Below are 16,134 nucleotides of genomic sequence, written 5' to 3'. Positions count from 1 at the left end.
AGACTGTAAAGCAAAGATGGATGTAGCCACTGTGAGGTCACTTTTAGCCCTTTTCCCACTCGTACCTGCTTACACAGCTCGACTGCGTTTCGCTCCCCATTACAATCGAGGACCACCTAATGTGCGTGGGGTCGTTACAGCATCGCTCTAGTCCAATCGCGTCATTTGTATGCGTGTCTCAAAACCTGCCGAGCGACATCACTGACTGGTCATGAGGTCTGCTGAGGTCGAACACTCAGCTTGGTGTTTTGAAGCAGACATGAGTATGACTGAGGATCTCTGCACACTCGCTGGATAAAGACTCATCACATCACTGATTACCATCTTGGTTTATCCTTATTCTTCCGCGCTCTGGACTGCAGGTTTCTCATGAGCAGGTTCCTGGTTCAAACCCCGCCTGGAGTTTGCATGTTCACCCAGAGGAGAGATGCAGGTAAAGTGTACAGACCGAAGTATTTGCTTGAATCTATGGTTAAATATGTAGTGTGAAGCACTTTGAGTGTATATTTGTTTTATTCCTTTAAAACATTTCTGGTTTAATCCTAAGAAAATCTTGTAAACTCTCACCTGAACCCAAAACTCACTTTGTAAACTGTGCTGTGATTGCAGCCATTCCCCAGCTCTCTGTGAATGGTTCTCATGGCCATTGATCAGTGGTTGTTGATCAATGGCCATGAGAAGGAACTGAGGAACTGACCTCCCGGCCCATTGTTCCCTCACTGGGCTGGTTTCAGTCATTATGCAAATGTTCTGTTTATAAGAAAACCTGCAGTCAGCTGAGACTGAAGGAGGCAGTTGGATGATGACGAAACGTTTCTACGTCCAGATGAACAGAATCAACTTTTTGGAGATTTACTTAGTAAACATATCTTTAAATAATCATAATGGTGAAATGTTGTCATTTTATGTCTTTATTTATAAGAACAAAAGAGTAAAACCCTAAAATAACTTCCTTATATTTCAAAGAACTTGATTTAAATCTCACCAGAACAAATAAAATCTGTCGATCGACTCGTAGACGGAAGCCTGCACGTCTTTAATTCATATCAGACGTTTCCCAGCGCGTCCTCGTCCTCCTGCTTCCTCTGGTTAAATCATTTTATCAGAATAAGAAACCTGATTTTCGTAATATCGGATGCTGATTCATTTACAAAATAAACGATGAAAATCGTGATTTGGAGCATCAACAACCTCGAATGAATAAATAGACTCAATTATTTGTCAGTACTTGATAAGTTTATTAAGGGACAATCAAAACGTCTTGCATGAAAAAGTAGGACCAAAGATAACCAATCGTTTATCTTAAGCCCAAGCTCACAGTCAAACTAAAGGTTTCCTACTTTAGCCTCATGAAGTTAAATAGAAACAAAAAACGATAAAAGCAAAGCGCAGGTTTCCCTCGTCATCAGGTGCACATCGAACGTACGATTTTATTTTACAGCCAAGATCCAACAAAAAACCGGTTTACATAGAAAAAGATGATTAATATTCAGGAACATGAAGCAGAATTTACAGAATTACAAAAGTAGTAAAAAAAATTAAATAAAAAAGGTTTTTTACTTCTAGCACCACAGGCAGGAGTGAGTTCGTCACAGCGCTGGAAAGGTCTGTAGCTGCTGCAGATTTAGGATTTTAATAAAACCTGTTTGTTTCCTCACGGTTTTAAAAAACAGCTGAAATGAGATGGAGAAAAGCTGCTGTTCTTACAGGAGCCATGCTGAGTTCAAGGCTAGTGGGAAATTTGTCAGTAAAAAGTTACATTCATGTGCCGTTACTTTTATTAAAATCAATAAAAATTAAACCTCACTTGTACATCGGCTTAAAGTGATTATTATAGTGAGTGAGTGATGTTAGCGAAGCTGTTGATCTCAACCTCATTGCTGAATTTTTAACGGATTTAGTTTTTGACATTTCACTACGAAGGCGTAGCTGATAATAACTTTTATAAATCAGAACTGGAGCAGACTTTTTACCTGACACACTGTACGCGGTTGTTTTTGTAAGTCTAATTTAAAGTCTTTTTATTAATAAGAGCTGCAGTTTGCCTTAAAATCCGCCTTTTATTTACCATCGTAAGAGCAAACTGGGGAAGTAAAGGACTGCTGTCCCAAAGTTTAGGCCTCAATCTGTGATTTATAAAATGCATTTTTCACTCTGGCTCCTCCCTCTTTAAGATACCTTTAAGCCAGCTTTCTGCTGATTGGATGGGTCCGGCAAACAGAAGGCTCAACGGCAGGTGGGTGGGGCTTAAACGTGCCGAGGGGTCTCTCTCAGTGCCTGAAAGATCTGAGAGCATAAAAAGCCGACATGAACAAACACTGACTTCATATCTGAATCTGTGGCCACGTTTACAATGAGAATCCACCACAGTACGTGTACATCTGACAGAAGAAATCATAATACTTCAAACTTACAAGAAATATATTTGAAATATTTTTAAATAGGCTTTTTGTTGTTGTGCAATAAATGATAACTGACTAAAAATGCATTTTTTGTAAAACGTGCACCCGAGACTATGGTGATAATTAATCTAAGGGCCAAAATTCTAATTCTGATACTTTCCATAAAATAAAGTGGCTGCATCAAAATCTGTTAAGGAAATGCACGAGGGAAACCTCATAGTTATAGGAGAGCACCTGAAGGAGGAGTATCATACAAAGAAATCAAACCCAGAGCTTCTTTAAGCGTATACGGTAAGACATTAGGCAACTCATCTGAAAATGAAAGGCTGAAGTTTAAAGGGTTAAACGGGCACACTGACAGCTGCTGTGTTTACAGCTCGGGGACAAGAGTGGCGTCTCAACACACTGAGGACCGGGTCGCTGGCTTTTCATCTAACTTGGTTTTTCTAACCCGGTGCGCTCTGAATGTGTGACACATTTAAACGAATCATTTTCCAGCTTTGACGGGAATTCTAACGCTCCTCTGATCCTCAGTGTGTGTCGGCCTCACTCGGATCATCGATGACAAACATCTACAGAGTCTTCAAACACTCAGCTTCATACGCTTGTTATCGCGTCAGCCACACACGACTGGATTTGTAAACCTGCACAGGAGAATAAGCCTGGATTTTTTTTAAAAAGGAAGCCGGCTTCGGTTGTCGTACAGGGCGTCAAACAACCGTCACACACAGCAGGAAACGTTTCTGCATCCTGCAGGAATCTAAACTGCATCCTGGTCCAGAAGAGTTGGATCAACAGAGGAGAGAAGCAGGCTAATAAATCATTATGCTCAGCTAAACAAAGCAAACGAAAGACGACATGCATATTAAATATAGTCTCGTTAATAGGTTTTATATGCTCAACAGGTCAAACGAAAAAGATGGGAATATTTAAATTAATAAATGCTTAAAGCACGTAATAATTATGTGGTGACTACATATTAGCAGTGCTATTTGGTAGAAATGGGAGTTTTAGTGTATTTCAGCTTGCTGACAGCTAAAATCTGACATGTATTAACAAGCTAGTACAGTTAAAGTATACATACGTACTGGACTTATATTCATATTAGTATGCAGCAGGGTCTGATTGTGTGCAGCTAAGAGGATCTCCTGGTGGGTCACGTCGGCCTCGTGTGGTGTCACTGTGGAGGTCCACAGGCAGCTGAGGCTCAGTGTTTTTAAAAACATCAATTAGAGCTTTGTTCTCACCAATCATTGACAGCTGTTGGTTATTTTTAATGGCATCTCTAAATTTGATGGGATGAGCTCGTGCAGTCGTGCACTAGCATCAGATCTTAATTTTTGTAAAATACGATGAGGCACGACAGGACTACTCATAGAATCACTTTTCTAAGTGATGATATATCAAAGCTCAAATAGAAGTGGGCGTTAATAATAATTTGACTTTACTTTTGTTCATTTTTTTTCGAGCAGTCTCTGAACTGGAGACAATTTCAGGACCAAGATGAATAAGACGTGAACGGCACTCTGTGGATCAGCGTGTGAAGGATTTGACTTCATAGCTGTATAAAGTGTTGGACCTCCAACATGGTTACCACAGCGTGTCCCGCACCACCTGAAACACCTCCACACACTGAACAGTTGGTGTTTTTAGGCTAGTAAGTAACAGTTTGGGACTAAAAACAAGCTAAACTCCAAACCAGCGTGTTGTGCATCTCCTCTCTTTAGAGATTTTTATACATGACACCGTTTATACTTGTAGGCAGAATACTGGGGGGGTCGACCGACCACGTTCAGCCTTCCAAAGTGACTGTGTTCAACCGTCTTGCTCTTTCAGGGCAGTCATTTGGCATTTTTGGGAAGTCGGCTATCCTTAGACTTGTACACATTTCTGGCTTACACACAATTTAATATGTGCACACTGCACATTTCAGTATTTAGTAAAAAGTGCTAACTACGACTGAGTTATACAACATAGACCAGATTTTCTGCGTTTTAGATATTAAGCATTAAACATCAGGTCACAGGCCAATAATTTAAGCACTGACCGAGCAGTAACTTCACTAAAATAACATCCACAACTGTTTAAATCTGTGCCTCCTAAATCAGCACACTTCTATTACACCAGACCAATACACAAATCCACATGATTGTATTTACTACAGATACGCAGTAGCACAGGAGGAAACTGTGGTAGCCTCTGTTACTGCACTGCTATGGACTTGGAGTGTTGGCTGACGCACGCTGTGGCCATGCTGCGTTGCTAATGGTGTTTCTGTATTTTTGTGCATTTTTAAATTGCTCAAATTTCACAAAGTGCTTTTGACAAGCACAGAATCGCAGTGAGAGGAAATGAACCTCCAACGGCACCTTGCAGTATTGTTTTCAGCTTAGAAATTCAGAGCCGGGACGTTGTTTGGACAGCAGCCTTAACCTCGAGTTGTTCCATCCAGAGTTCCTGATCCTCTCCTGCTGCCGGGGTTTTCTTATTCGGTTTAAGAGGCAAAAGGATCATTTATACTGAGGCAAACTGAATACATGCAGGTCAGTCTACTGTAACAACAGAAAATCCTTAGTTGCGAATGGTTACACGCCACTCTTCAATACGCTGCCCTACATATACAAATCCTCTTTCAGGTGGTGTCCAAGTACAACTCTCTGTCAAACACCATACTCATGTTTGTACATAAAGAAAATCCAGCATTAAATATGTAAGTCGTATTCAGCACACAGGCTTTTGGCACCTTTAGTGGAAATGGGAGACTACGAGGGTGTAAAACATACAAACACATCAAAATAGAAATATGTACATACAAATAATGATTTGATCTTTCGAAAATATTCCATCACTCCTCCCAGCTCAGCGTCGTCTGTCTGAGAAGTGTTCTCTTCTTCTACCTTCACTTCTCCCCAACATTAGGATTTCATTTCATTTAAGCCTCTTTTTTCCTGCTACAAGGTCGACCTTGTCCAGGCGTCTCTCGGTCGTCAGGATGATCCCGTCTCCCTCGCTCTGTTATCGAAGTTGCCCTGAGGAAACGATCTCGGATCAGAGTTCCTGGCTCGGCCTCGCGCAGGAACTAGAACTGATTTTAAAGGGAGATGTGCTTAACAAGTCCAGTCAACACTTTGTGGAAAGTTTACTTAAAATTTCTCCTTGTGCACCTGTGCAGGTGAGGCTGGAGGCGATCCCAGCTGACAATGGACTCGGTCTTTTTTTGATTTAAATGCAAATATTATTACTCTTTGGCCAAACTGTGAAAATGCACATTTTTTTGTAATCACTGCTAAAAGACAAGATTTCTAAAATGATCCTCAATCAGAGTCTCTGGGCAACTTCCTCCTGTTACTGGCATCCATTTGATGTCATAGCGATTTGCTTTTACTTAGCATTAACCATTTTGTGTCCCTTCCAACAGTATTTTCAGCCAGGGACACAAAATGGCTCATGTCAAACCAACCTTTGTAGTCTCAGTGAATCATTGGTGCCGATCGGTCGTTGGTTGTCGTCTTCTTGAGCTTGACGCCTCGTCGGATGGCCACCAGAAAGTCCTCCACCTCAGCGTATTCTGTTTCCTCCAAGAGCTCTGGGAGGGGTCGACGCTCCCACTCTGATGACCGACCGCTGGGCTGTGGAGGTGGGGTTGGAGGATCCGATCCCTTGCCCATGTGCTGGATCTCCCAAGGGACAGACTTTGGTGACAATGACCCGTTGCTGCCTGGTGACAGAGGAGTGGTGGCCGGGCTTAGCGGGGTCCGCGGGGTGTTGCCGTCTTCTGACGCTGCTTTGCTGGGGAATCCAGGGTGTTCAGGCACAGTGGGAGTCTTAACTGGGATCATGGGGGGCTTGATGGGGATGGGGCCCAGGTTGAGGCCCCCGGATGGTCGTCGCAAGTTGGGTTTGGAGGACGGTGTCCGTCTGATAGTAGCAACCCCCGGGGTGATTACAGCAGAGGGGTTGGAAGGCAGGCCAGCAGTGGAAGCAGGGCGTTTAGACTGAAACATGCGGCGGTAGGACTGGGTGATGTCGCTGTTCCTCGGGATGGTGGAGGATTTATCAAAGTCTGAGGACTGCTGCTCCACCTCCTGATCTGCTCCCACAGAGTAGTAGTCACAGTCCGATACTACAGAGACCAGGAGGGGGGAGAATTTAGCACGATAACAGAATGTGTTTGAATAGAGCAGAGTCAGCTGATGATCTCAAGCATTCCCCAGATATTATATAATTAAAGTCTTTTTAATTCACGTTAACTTTAGTTAGATTTTTTCTGTTTAGAGTTTAGATCAGAGCGAGATTTGAGACGTTCAGAAGAGACACAACGGAAGTTTGTTTTTCAGTGATTCAATTCAGGCTTGTTTCTGGGTCCAGTGAACATTTGAATAAAGTTAGTGCTGAGCTTAGCAGCAACGCATCCTTTGCTGGAGTTAAACTGTGAAGTAGTTTGTATTTAATTAATCTGGTGGGAGTAAGTTAAGTACGTTTACCCTGTGAGGAGATGGTGTCCTCTGAGCAGCAGGGTGTGTTGGTCTGGCTGCTGTAGCCGCTGGAGCCTTGCAGGGAATCTCTGCTGGAGCCGTGGATGTCCAGCTGGAGGCCGCGGGCCAGAGCTCTGGCCAGCTCCTCACGGGTCTCCCTGTCCACCTGTCAGTCAGAGACACACACACACACACAGACACACACACACACACACAGGGGAATATGTGAATTATTGGGATTCGTCTGTCCAATCAGAATGCTCCCAGTTAGTCATGTGACTTTCTATTCAAGGACTTGTTTGGCATTTTGCTGGTCATTGTGTCCGACCTTGGGGGATGATGAAGTGTTGTTTCCTTTGCCCCTGTTTGGCTCCTCTCCTGGTGTGGTGACATCAGCACCCTGGTGGCTGCTGGGATCTGTAGTCTCTCTCCTGTCCTTGCTCCTCTTCAGGGTATTAACCATGGGCTGATCGTACGGGCCTGGTTTGGCCCAATCCTACACAGGAAGATATCATCAATAACAGTAAAATAGTTTTTTAATATTGTTGTTAATTTTGTCCATTAGTCAAACGTCCAAATAGAAGCATGAACAGAGGGATGTTTCTTTTATAGAAATGACAAAAATGCTCATGTTTGCTGCTGTGAGCAAACATTTGGAAACTGTTGCAAGAACACCAGAGGTCTATGCAAGCAAACCAAACCATTTTATAGGCCGCACCTCAAAACACGCCTTTAAAAGTAGAAGCTATTATATAAACTGTAAAAATGTAAACCACAGCCTTGCAGTTGGATGCCTCCACCTCCCAGTGAAGTTGGAGTTTACAACTCAGCCACAACATTAAAACCACACACAGGTGAAATGAATCGACGCTGATCGTTTACTTGCGTCCTGGTGTCCATAAGGATTGGACTTTATCGCATACCGCCCACCTAAACAAAAACCTCCAATGACACTCCCCAACGGCAGCTGCCTCCCCCATCAGGAGAGGATACGCCACAAGAACAAGTCATTGAGGAAAAGTCCTTATATCCCAAATCCAATCAGAACACCAGAGCAGACACCCTGTCCCACAGCCCAGCGGGCCGAAAGGACCAGGCTGTCACCATCCCAGAGCCAGTCACCCCACAGAACACTCGCTGTGGTCCTTATAGGTCAGAGTTGTTTTAACAGCATAACAGGGACCTACACAAAATTAGTCAGATGTTTAATGTTGTGGTTGATTCGTACATATGTACAGAAGACTTTAAATGCATTTAGCATGTGGGCAACAATTCAATTTGACATCTGAATGAACCCGTCGACAGAATGTGAGGAAACAGCTATGGCATCATGTTAAAGGCGTCTCTGTCCGGTGGGTGTTGCAGGACCGGGCTGCATTCTCAGCTTTATGAATGAAGAATCCGATTTGCCCCAAACACAACATGAAAAATCTCAGAATTATTCGAGCTTGCATTATCACAACAAGGCTACAGGCTATGAAACACTGGATTAGAAGTTATGTACATTTGAAAGTAGAAGTTGTAGTTCTCGGCTGAACAGCTAGGCTAACGCTTTTAGGTAAAATGCTGCCACCTGGTGGTGAGAGGAGTTTTGTAAAAAAGTACCTGAAAAATGGACAACCTGAAAACTCACGCCTGTCACCAGCACAGGTAAGCAAGGCTCTCTGTATAGTGATAATCAATGTTGTTTTAAAGTTTACGTTTCAATTTTTAATCTTAAAGATAAGCAGGAATAAAATTAACAAAAATATCAGGTGAAATTGATCCTAAATTGAATTGACTGGAAAATGAGAAACTTTTGAGAGAATGAACTGACATCAAGAAAGAAGAGAAAATAACACACAGATCAACTCAAAGAAAAGAGGAGGACATCGGGGAGAATGAGGATCAAACCTTCCAGGACGGGACTCTGGATGATGGGATCACTCCAAGCCCCGAGGGGCTGAGAGGCAGGAACTCTCCTGATTGGCCGCAGCCTGAGCGAGACCACGGCCACGTGGGTGAAACGGACGAACAGGAGGGCGAGGAGATGGGAGAGGTGGTGGTAGTGGTGGTGGGAGAGGAGTAGGAGAAGTATGAAGGGTGGAGGTGGGGGTCCTGGGCTCCGTGATGGTCAAAACCATTTGTCAACTGAATGTGAATGAATGAAGAAGCAGAAACAATTCAAAAATTAAAGATGATGCTCACGACCGAGGAGTGAAAACACGAGACATGAGCGCAAAAACAGGTGCTTCATGCGGCAGAAAAAGCTAATGTTTGGGCGGCAGTGAGGTCCCAGCATTCATACACATCCAAACATCAAACATCCTGATTTATAGCACTGACGATTTCATCTGGAGTTTCTTTGAAGCAGATGATTTTTTCACTTTTTAATCAGTATTTTATTTCACTGGCCTTTCCCAGTTTCTGAGATTTTGCAAAACAATTATGAAAAGAATTTGTAGTCTTACAAAAATTCGCTTCAACTAATGCCACCCAAATACTCCCTACACATTTGTATTTCACATTTATGCATCTTTAATTGCAACAGAGTAATTTTATTCTATGCTAAAGATACTTTTACTTAAGCCAATAACATCTCAGCAAATATAATGAAAGTCGATCTTTGTTGTGTTTTTTGTTTTGGCAATTCATCCATGTGAAGCCCTGCCGGAGGAGGAGGACGAGAGCCCTGCATAAGTTCTGATAACCAACTAAATTATGAACCATCACTGGGGACCATGTGGTGATGTTCATTAGGTTTCACTGCACGTTTCCTGTTTTAGTGACGTAGCTGAGATGTGCATCAAAGTCACTCAGTCCCAACTGTGCATTCACGAGTAAATCAAACATGTCGACTCAATATTGATTTTAAAAAGTTTAGAATAACTGTTTGCCTGAGAGCCTCATCATATAAATATCTCATATATTCTGAACAGTTACCTGGTAAAATGACCAGGTAACCTGACCTCTTCACCCTGACACACTCTGACCATAAACAGACCAGACTGGGATTTCTTTGGCTTTTGTAAATGTTTCTGTTTGACAAACCTGAGGGGAAATCTGTTTGTTTTTGGTCCCTTTATTGCTCACAGAGCTCGGTTCCCTTTACATGCGAGTAATCTTTTAATCCATTTCACGGTGGAGTGAACATCGTGTGCTGTTCTTAGTTTTCAGGATGTTGATGATTATCAGGCTGCCAATCAAACCTGGAATATTTCTTCCTCCTCAGCCAACACTAGATTATATTTTAATTGTTCATTTATTCATTGCCAGTGTTGAGCACTGAATGTAATTGGATTTGTTAAGCAGCTGGAAACGTTTCTGTGCAGTCGGCTTTTTGTGCTTCATGAAGGCTCCCGTTCATATCACTCAAAAATAAAAGCTGACACACGACTCACCTGGAAAAACAAGAACAACAAAACACTAACACAATTGTGTGTCTACGTGTTCACCTGCTGCTGCCCAGAGCGTGGCTCGGGGTGTGTGGGTGAGGAAGAAGAGGAGTACGAGGAAGGCCCCACAGTGACAGACTGAGAGGGTGAAGCAGAGACGCACGACTGCAGCAGCGCCATGCAGAGCGCACACAGAGACAGCAGTTTGCAGGAAGCACAGAGGGAAGCCAAGAAAACAGATCAAAACACAGACACGAGAGAAAAGCAGAGGAAGCAGCAACAAACAGGTTAGAACAGCAGGACAACCAGTGCTGGGGAGCATTAATGCACATGCAGTTTTCAGATTTCTGCACGTCTAAAATGATTAAGACGGGTTTAAGTGCAGTGAAATTGGGTTAGGATGTGTTAGGAGGAGTGAATCTATGAAACATTTAATGAGAAGCTGTAATCTCCCAAACACTGATCCCAGGTCAGAGGTCAAACAGCAAAGACGAAGCAGAAGCCGGTTCAGCAGGTGGAAAGAGAAACTATCAACTTTATGATTTTTTTTTTTAAAAGCACTACTGCTAGTATTTTCTCATTATATTTAACAGTGAGTCATGTTGGAGTGAAAATCAGAAACAGAGCTAACGCAGGCTGAAGCTTCAGGTCTGTGTCTTCTTCTATTATGTGATTCATGACTGGTTAAACTTTTATAATAGCAGCATGGCTGATCAGTGTCACAGCGCGCTGGGTTACTGAGGTGAGGTGAAGATGAAAGCACACAGCAGGCTGTCGCACTCTGAACGTCTCCTTCCTCTCACACACAAACATCCTGTCATTTTGTTCATGTGCTAAATTATCAGCACAAACAAACTGACTACATATAATCTTTACGTCCTAATTATCTTTGCTGAAAAAACATCAGTGGACACCTTCACGCTCCGTCTTTGGATATTTAATTAATGTAAATTATCTTGGCACAGCACTAAAACTAAAATGATCGTATTTAAAATAGCTTAACTCGAGTAGTGCCTATGATGTGTTTTATATATAAATGTATATACATGTATGTATATGCAGCTGGGTAGCGTAGTGGTAAGCAGGTGCTGCAGTTCCAATTCCCGCCTGAGGCGTCTCACAGCTAGAGCCAGGGGCGATATCATCACCTCCACCTGATTGGGCACCAGGATCGTTGAGTGCGAGAGGAACTGATCTATTTAAAATAAAGCCTGTGTAGGCTCGACAACGTAAACACTGACCAGTGTCTGTACCCTGAAGGCGCTTAACAAGACTGGATGCAGATGACGTCTGAATGAATGTCGTTGCTGTATATCCTGGTCTCGTTCAGGATTTTGTCATTTCTCCAACATGACGACGAGATTGACTTTTTTGTTTTTAAACAAGTAACAGCAAAAGATGATGTTGTTGTTATGAGTGTTAGACATGGCTCTAAATTTGACGATACCTCGAGTTTATAGATAGATAGAAACCATCTATCTCTCTGAGGTTACTGAGACACGCACACGCGACATGTGGCTTCCAGCTAACAAACACACCACATCGTAGGAACTGGGGAACATCCGCAGACATCATAAACAGAACTCACTGGTTTATTTTTGGCGTCTGTTCTCAGTGAGTCGATGACTAAAAGCACTGAGCCGCGACTTTTGTTACCTGCAGGGTCTCTGGGGGCATCGGTGAAGGGGATTTGGACTGGTAGGCGTCCTGAGAGATGAAGCCAGAGTCGTGTGAGGAGATTGAAGAGAGGCGGGCAGGTGTCTGCTGGGGCAGCACTGAGGAGGAAGAGGAGGAGGAGGCGCGATAACGGAAGTGGGAGGTCGGGGAGTGACAGTGTGAGCCGCTGGAGCGAGAGTCGCTGCTGTTCACGCTGTTCAGGCTGCTGTGGGCCGGACGGGAGGAGACAAATAAATGTCAGAAAGAAGGAAACCTGAGAAGCTCTGAAGTCATTCGCTGATTTTCTGTTTTAAAATCTCAGCTCATCACATGAAAGAATAAACAATCAACCCGAAAAATGAGTCAGGCAGATGAAATATTCTGAGTAATAAGACATGATGGTAAAATAACATTTACTGGAGTTATTTCTCTTTGATAAATCAAAACTTTCAAAAAAATCGATGATTTTAAAAAAAGCTGTAGTTCCACTTGTTAACCACAGAGAGGCAGCAGAGGACAGGCTCTCAGCAGACCACCTTATCTCCCTCTATTGTTGAGATAATAAGCAGCTGGCAGCAGCCACATAACTAACCTGCACATGCTGGACTTCCTGGATACGGTGGTGCTTGGTGACGAGGGAGGAGTTTGGTAGGACCAGGTGCACTCGGAGCCCTTCAGGTCTACGATTACCTGGAGAGAAAAAAATGCTGTGAATCGTCTATGATGTTTCTGTGAAGGTGTCTGTGTGCAGTCAGGTCAAAGGAAGGCGTGTTTACTCCGTGTCGAGGTTACCACTGATCAGCGGGTAGAGTGAGTGAAGGTGTACTGAACGTGCTTAAATCAAAAACCCTTCTGAAATATTTTAATCGGTACAGAACGGGGCTGAAACTGAGACATTTATAACAGAGGACAAATCGTTCGATTGTGTGGTCACACGACCCCTCACAGCACCACGAGTACCTGCTCACTGGAAGCGGGCAGCTTGTGTGGGTCCATGGTTAGCATCTTCAGGTCGTCTGTCAGCGTCTGGAGGTGTGTAATCTCCCCCAGCATGGACATCTCCTCCTCCTGAGACACGCAAACATTCATCAGCTGCAAATTCTACACAAAAAACAGCTTTGAGACTGACGTCATCACAGCAGCTGCTCCACAGGAGGTTTAAAGAGAGAGCTGCAGCACAGAAGGTGTAGGAGTTGATGTTCGTCAGAGATTTACATTTGGATTGCAGCTGCTGACGTCCAGCAAAGCATAAACATACAAATCTAAAGGGGGCCAAGTGTTTCTTCAAAGGCTTGCAGAGTTTCTGCGTAACTGTAGTTAGAGCTCCAAACATCTTTCTGTGTTGTGCATAAACAGTTTGAATGCATCACTGACCACGACAGGCCGCAGCATGGACACGAAGCAGCAAAAGCGACTCCTCTCCTCCACCAGCGCCCTCCTCACCGCCTGCTTCTCCGTCTCCTCCAGCAGCAGGTACTTATCGCTGACGTCCTGCATGGCGCTGTCCAGCTGGGGCTGCAGGTCTCCACGGCCTGAACACAAACACGTGCACATACCTCGTTGCATCCAATTTCAACTAGAAACAGCAAGCAGACCCTCACAACCACTTGCCAACCAGTTGGAGAATAGTCATTTTTCCCTAGTGACCAGTTGCTAGACCTGTGAATGGGTGCAAAAGCTACAGAACAAAAAGTTTGAATTGGGCCTGCTTTGTTCCAAAGTTTGTGCCCGTCACTAAAACACATTCTCATTTACAGTGGGGGATGGGCACAAGGTAAAACCTCCTGTGGAAATCAGGGCAATGAAGAAAAGAAGAAATAACAAACATTCTGGAAAAATGCTGCCCTCTGCTGATGAAAGTTTTAGTCACAGGAAGTATCTTTAAGGCATAAAATAGCCTAAAAAGAAAGGAAATGGGGACTATTTGCAATAAAAAGTAACTAAAAATCAAAACGATACACAAAAAAAGAAAAAGTTGTCTTTCAAAATGCTGATTTAAACTTTTAAACTTAAGCAGCCACCCAAAGGTAACACCAGAGTTTTCTAAATCTCTCTCTCTTGCAGACCTACACATGAGCAGAGGAACCGTTTCTGTGGCGTTAACAAAATGCAATCACTTCAGTCCATCTTGGCTCAGATCAACAAACTCACACAGAACTAAAGAGGAGGCAGCCTCACAGCTGCAGCCAGATTATCAGCCATCTGTGAAATCCAATTCTCACTGAACAGAACTTTAGCTACAAAGAGCAGAGCCTGCTCTGAAACTACGATCACTCAGTGGCTTCAAAAACAACAGTCAGAGCCTCCCACAAACCATTAACCACATTAAAGTCTCAAACAAGGCTTTTCTCTCTGGCGATCAGTCAGCTGGAAACAAACAACCACTGGAATCCCACTGAAAACACACCACACATTAATAATGTTTGCCATTTTGAAATTACATTGCTGCTTTTATGAAATGCTTCTGGTTTATTTTTTAACTCTGTCCAAATGTCTCAACTCTCCCTTACTCCAAGTCTTTACTAAAGCGGTTTCATACACAGAAGATTAAACTGATTTCACGTGTCGACACGGCCGTTGCGACATGAGTCGGATGAGCTGGAGTCTGTATCTGCTTTAATATCATCTCCCACAGCGACTGTAATTGGATTAGTTAATTTACTTTGTGACACAGAGCAAAGCTGAACTATTTTTACATTGTTTCATTGACTGATCGAGAGCAGCTATTGTGGGTGTGGGTTTCCCGGAGCGCTGAATATGTCGAGTGTTTGGGGATCTTAGCACGCTACACGTTAATTCTGGTAAATTCATATGTTCCAATTGGAAATGTGGAAATGTTGAACAGGAGTATAAGGCGACTTAGATCATCCCTGGTGAGTCATTACTACATCCAGGCGTATTTTACTCTTTTCTTCCATTTGCCCGCGTACTACGAAACAGGATTCAGGGCTTAGCGAAGGAACTTCAGGTTTCACCCTGTGATTTCCATCTTATGAAGAAAGTTCACAACTTATGCTGCAGACCTGACCACCTCCAGATCTACTGACCAAACGATTCTCTGAAAAACAGCATCAGGTCTTTACTTTCACTGATAGGAATAATTCAGAAAAGAATTCCAGAGTCTTAAATGCAGCTTTATTCCTTCTTTATTTGGCTGTTGGCTGAAAGCAAGTTTAGAACCATTTTTGACAATGAGTATAGCGGCACAGATCGGAAACAGGCCACCCGGGTCTCCCGAGGCTGTTAAGTTAATATTTCTGCACTGCTGTATTATAACATGTAATGAATGCATTGTGCAATACTGAATTCTTTCCTTGCTGGTTTCATCAGCCCACAGCTACACTTTAGAGGATGTTAGCTTGTCAACAGCTGCTTTGGTGTCTTCTGTTAGTGATGGATCTGAAATGTTTCAGCTTCTTGCTGAAATATGCAAGAAGTTACCCAAGCACGCTGCTTTAAGACAACTTCCTGTCATGTCCAGAGAACAGCTTTTAAACCGTTATGTGGCATGACATGAATCATTACCATGGATGCAAGTTTATTTTGATTCCTCAGACTGTCCTGCTTCCTTAAACACTCACTGGAGAACAAAATCTGAGTTAATCCATCAACAACGAGGCCCCCTCCAAAATGCACCCTGCACCCCCAATTCGTTAAAACCACGGACAGTGCCATGAACCGCTTGCAGCCGAGGCCCACAGCGGCAGAGAGCAGGCAGACCAACATGTGATTACTCAGTCTTTTCTTGACTTTGCTGTCATGAAAATACGACATGACAGAGCAGACTGAAAAATGCCTGCAGCAATTTTCTAAACCTCAAAGCGACGTTCACTTTTGTGTGACGAGATCACATTTAATCAGCTAATTTCACTCCTAACAACTGCTGTCTTTCCCCCTCCACATGGTGCTCTGGGGTTCAGTTTCTCCTCTTTAAAGCGATCGTTTGGTAATCTCATCTTCTGGATTTGAGGACAGACATAAACATGCAATTAAAGTTCCTCATTCCTCCAGCGAGATCCGAGGCCGGCTTCTGTGGTCGGGCTGATAGACGGGAGAACGCGCGCCGTCTCTCTGTAAGAATTTTCCAAGCACAGGCTTCAGTGATAAAGAGGAAAGAAATGGTGAAGACTTGCTTCCAGAAATGTGAACGTAATTCCAGGTTTCCCACAGAATTCAAACAAACAGGATGTCTCGGGCAGAACATCGCTCTTATGTTCTTGTTTATCT

The 16,134-nt window shown here is 43.4% G+C and overlaps 2 protein-coding genes across 3 annotated transcripts in view; both read right to left on the bottom strand.

Annotated features, from left to right (window-relative positions):
• The window catches only part of LOC113015304 (uncharacterized), a 325,186-nt gene that overhangs the window by 247,746 nt on the left and 61,306 nt on the right, over positions 1–16,134 (bottom strand). The gene's annotated exons all lie outside the window — the stretch shown is intronic.
• LOC113014793 (MTSS I-BAR domain containing 1) overlaps positions 1,218–16,134 on the bottom strand; it is a 68,685-nt gene continuing 53,768 nt past the window's right edge. Inside the window, exons 8-15 of one of the 2 annotated variants that reach the window (XM_026156526.2) lie at positions 13,282–13,439; positions 12,868–12,975; positions 12,500–12,597; positions 11,908–12,133; positions 8,771–9,007; positions 7,206–7,373; positions 6,887–7,043; positions 1,218–6,525 (exon numbers count right to left, since the gene is read on the bottom strand). In XM_026156526.2, coding sequence (XP_026012311.1) covers positions 5,873–6,525; positions 6,887–7,043; positions 7,206–7,373; positions 8,771–9,007; positions 11,908–12,133; positions 12,500–12,597; positions 12,868–12,975; positions 13,282–13,439 — 1,805 coding nt within the window. In that variant the 3' untranslated portion in view covers positions 1,218–5,872. The remainder of the gene's footprint in view (positions 6,526–6,886; positions 7,044–7,205; positions 7,374–8,770; positions 9,008–11,907; positions 12,134–12,499; positions 12,598–12,867; positions 12,976–13,281; positions 13,440–16,134) is intronic. The other variant, XM_026156527.2, reaches the window with a different exon arrangement.

The sequence above is a fragment of the Astatotilapia calliptera genome, chromosome 22 (assembly GCF_964374335.1).
Source record: "Astatotilapia calliptera chromosome 22, fAstCal68.1, whole genome shotgun sequence".
NCBI classification, from domain to species: domain Eukaryota; kingdom Metazoa; phylum Chordata; class Actinopteri; order Cichliformes; family Cichlidae; genus Astatotilapia; species Astatotilapia calliptera.
Note: the sequence above shows the minus strand (reverse complement) of the source record. Positions and strands in the feature narration are given on the sequence as shown.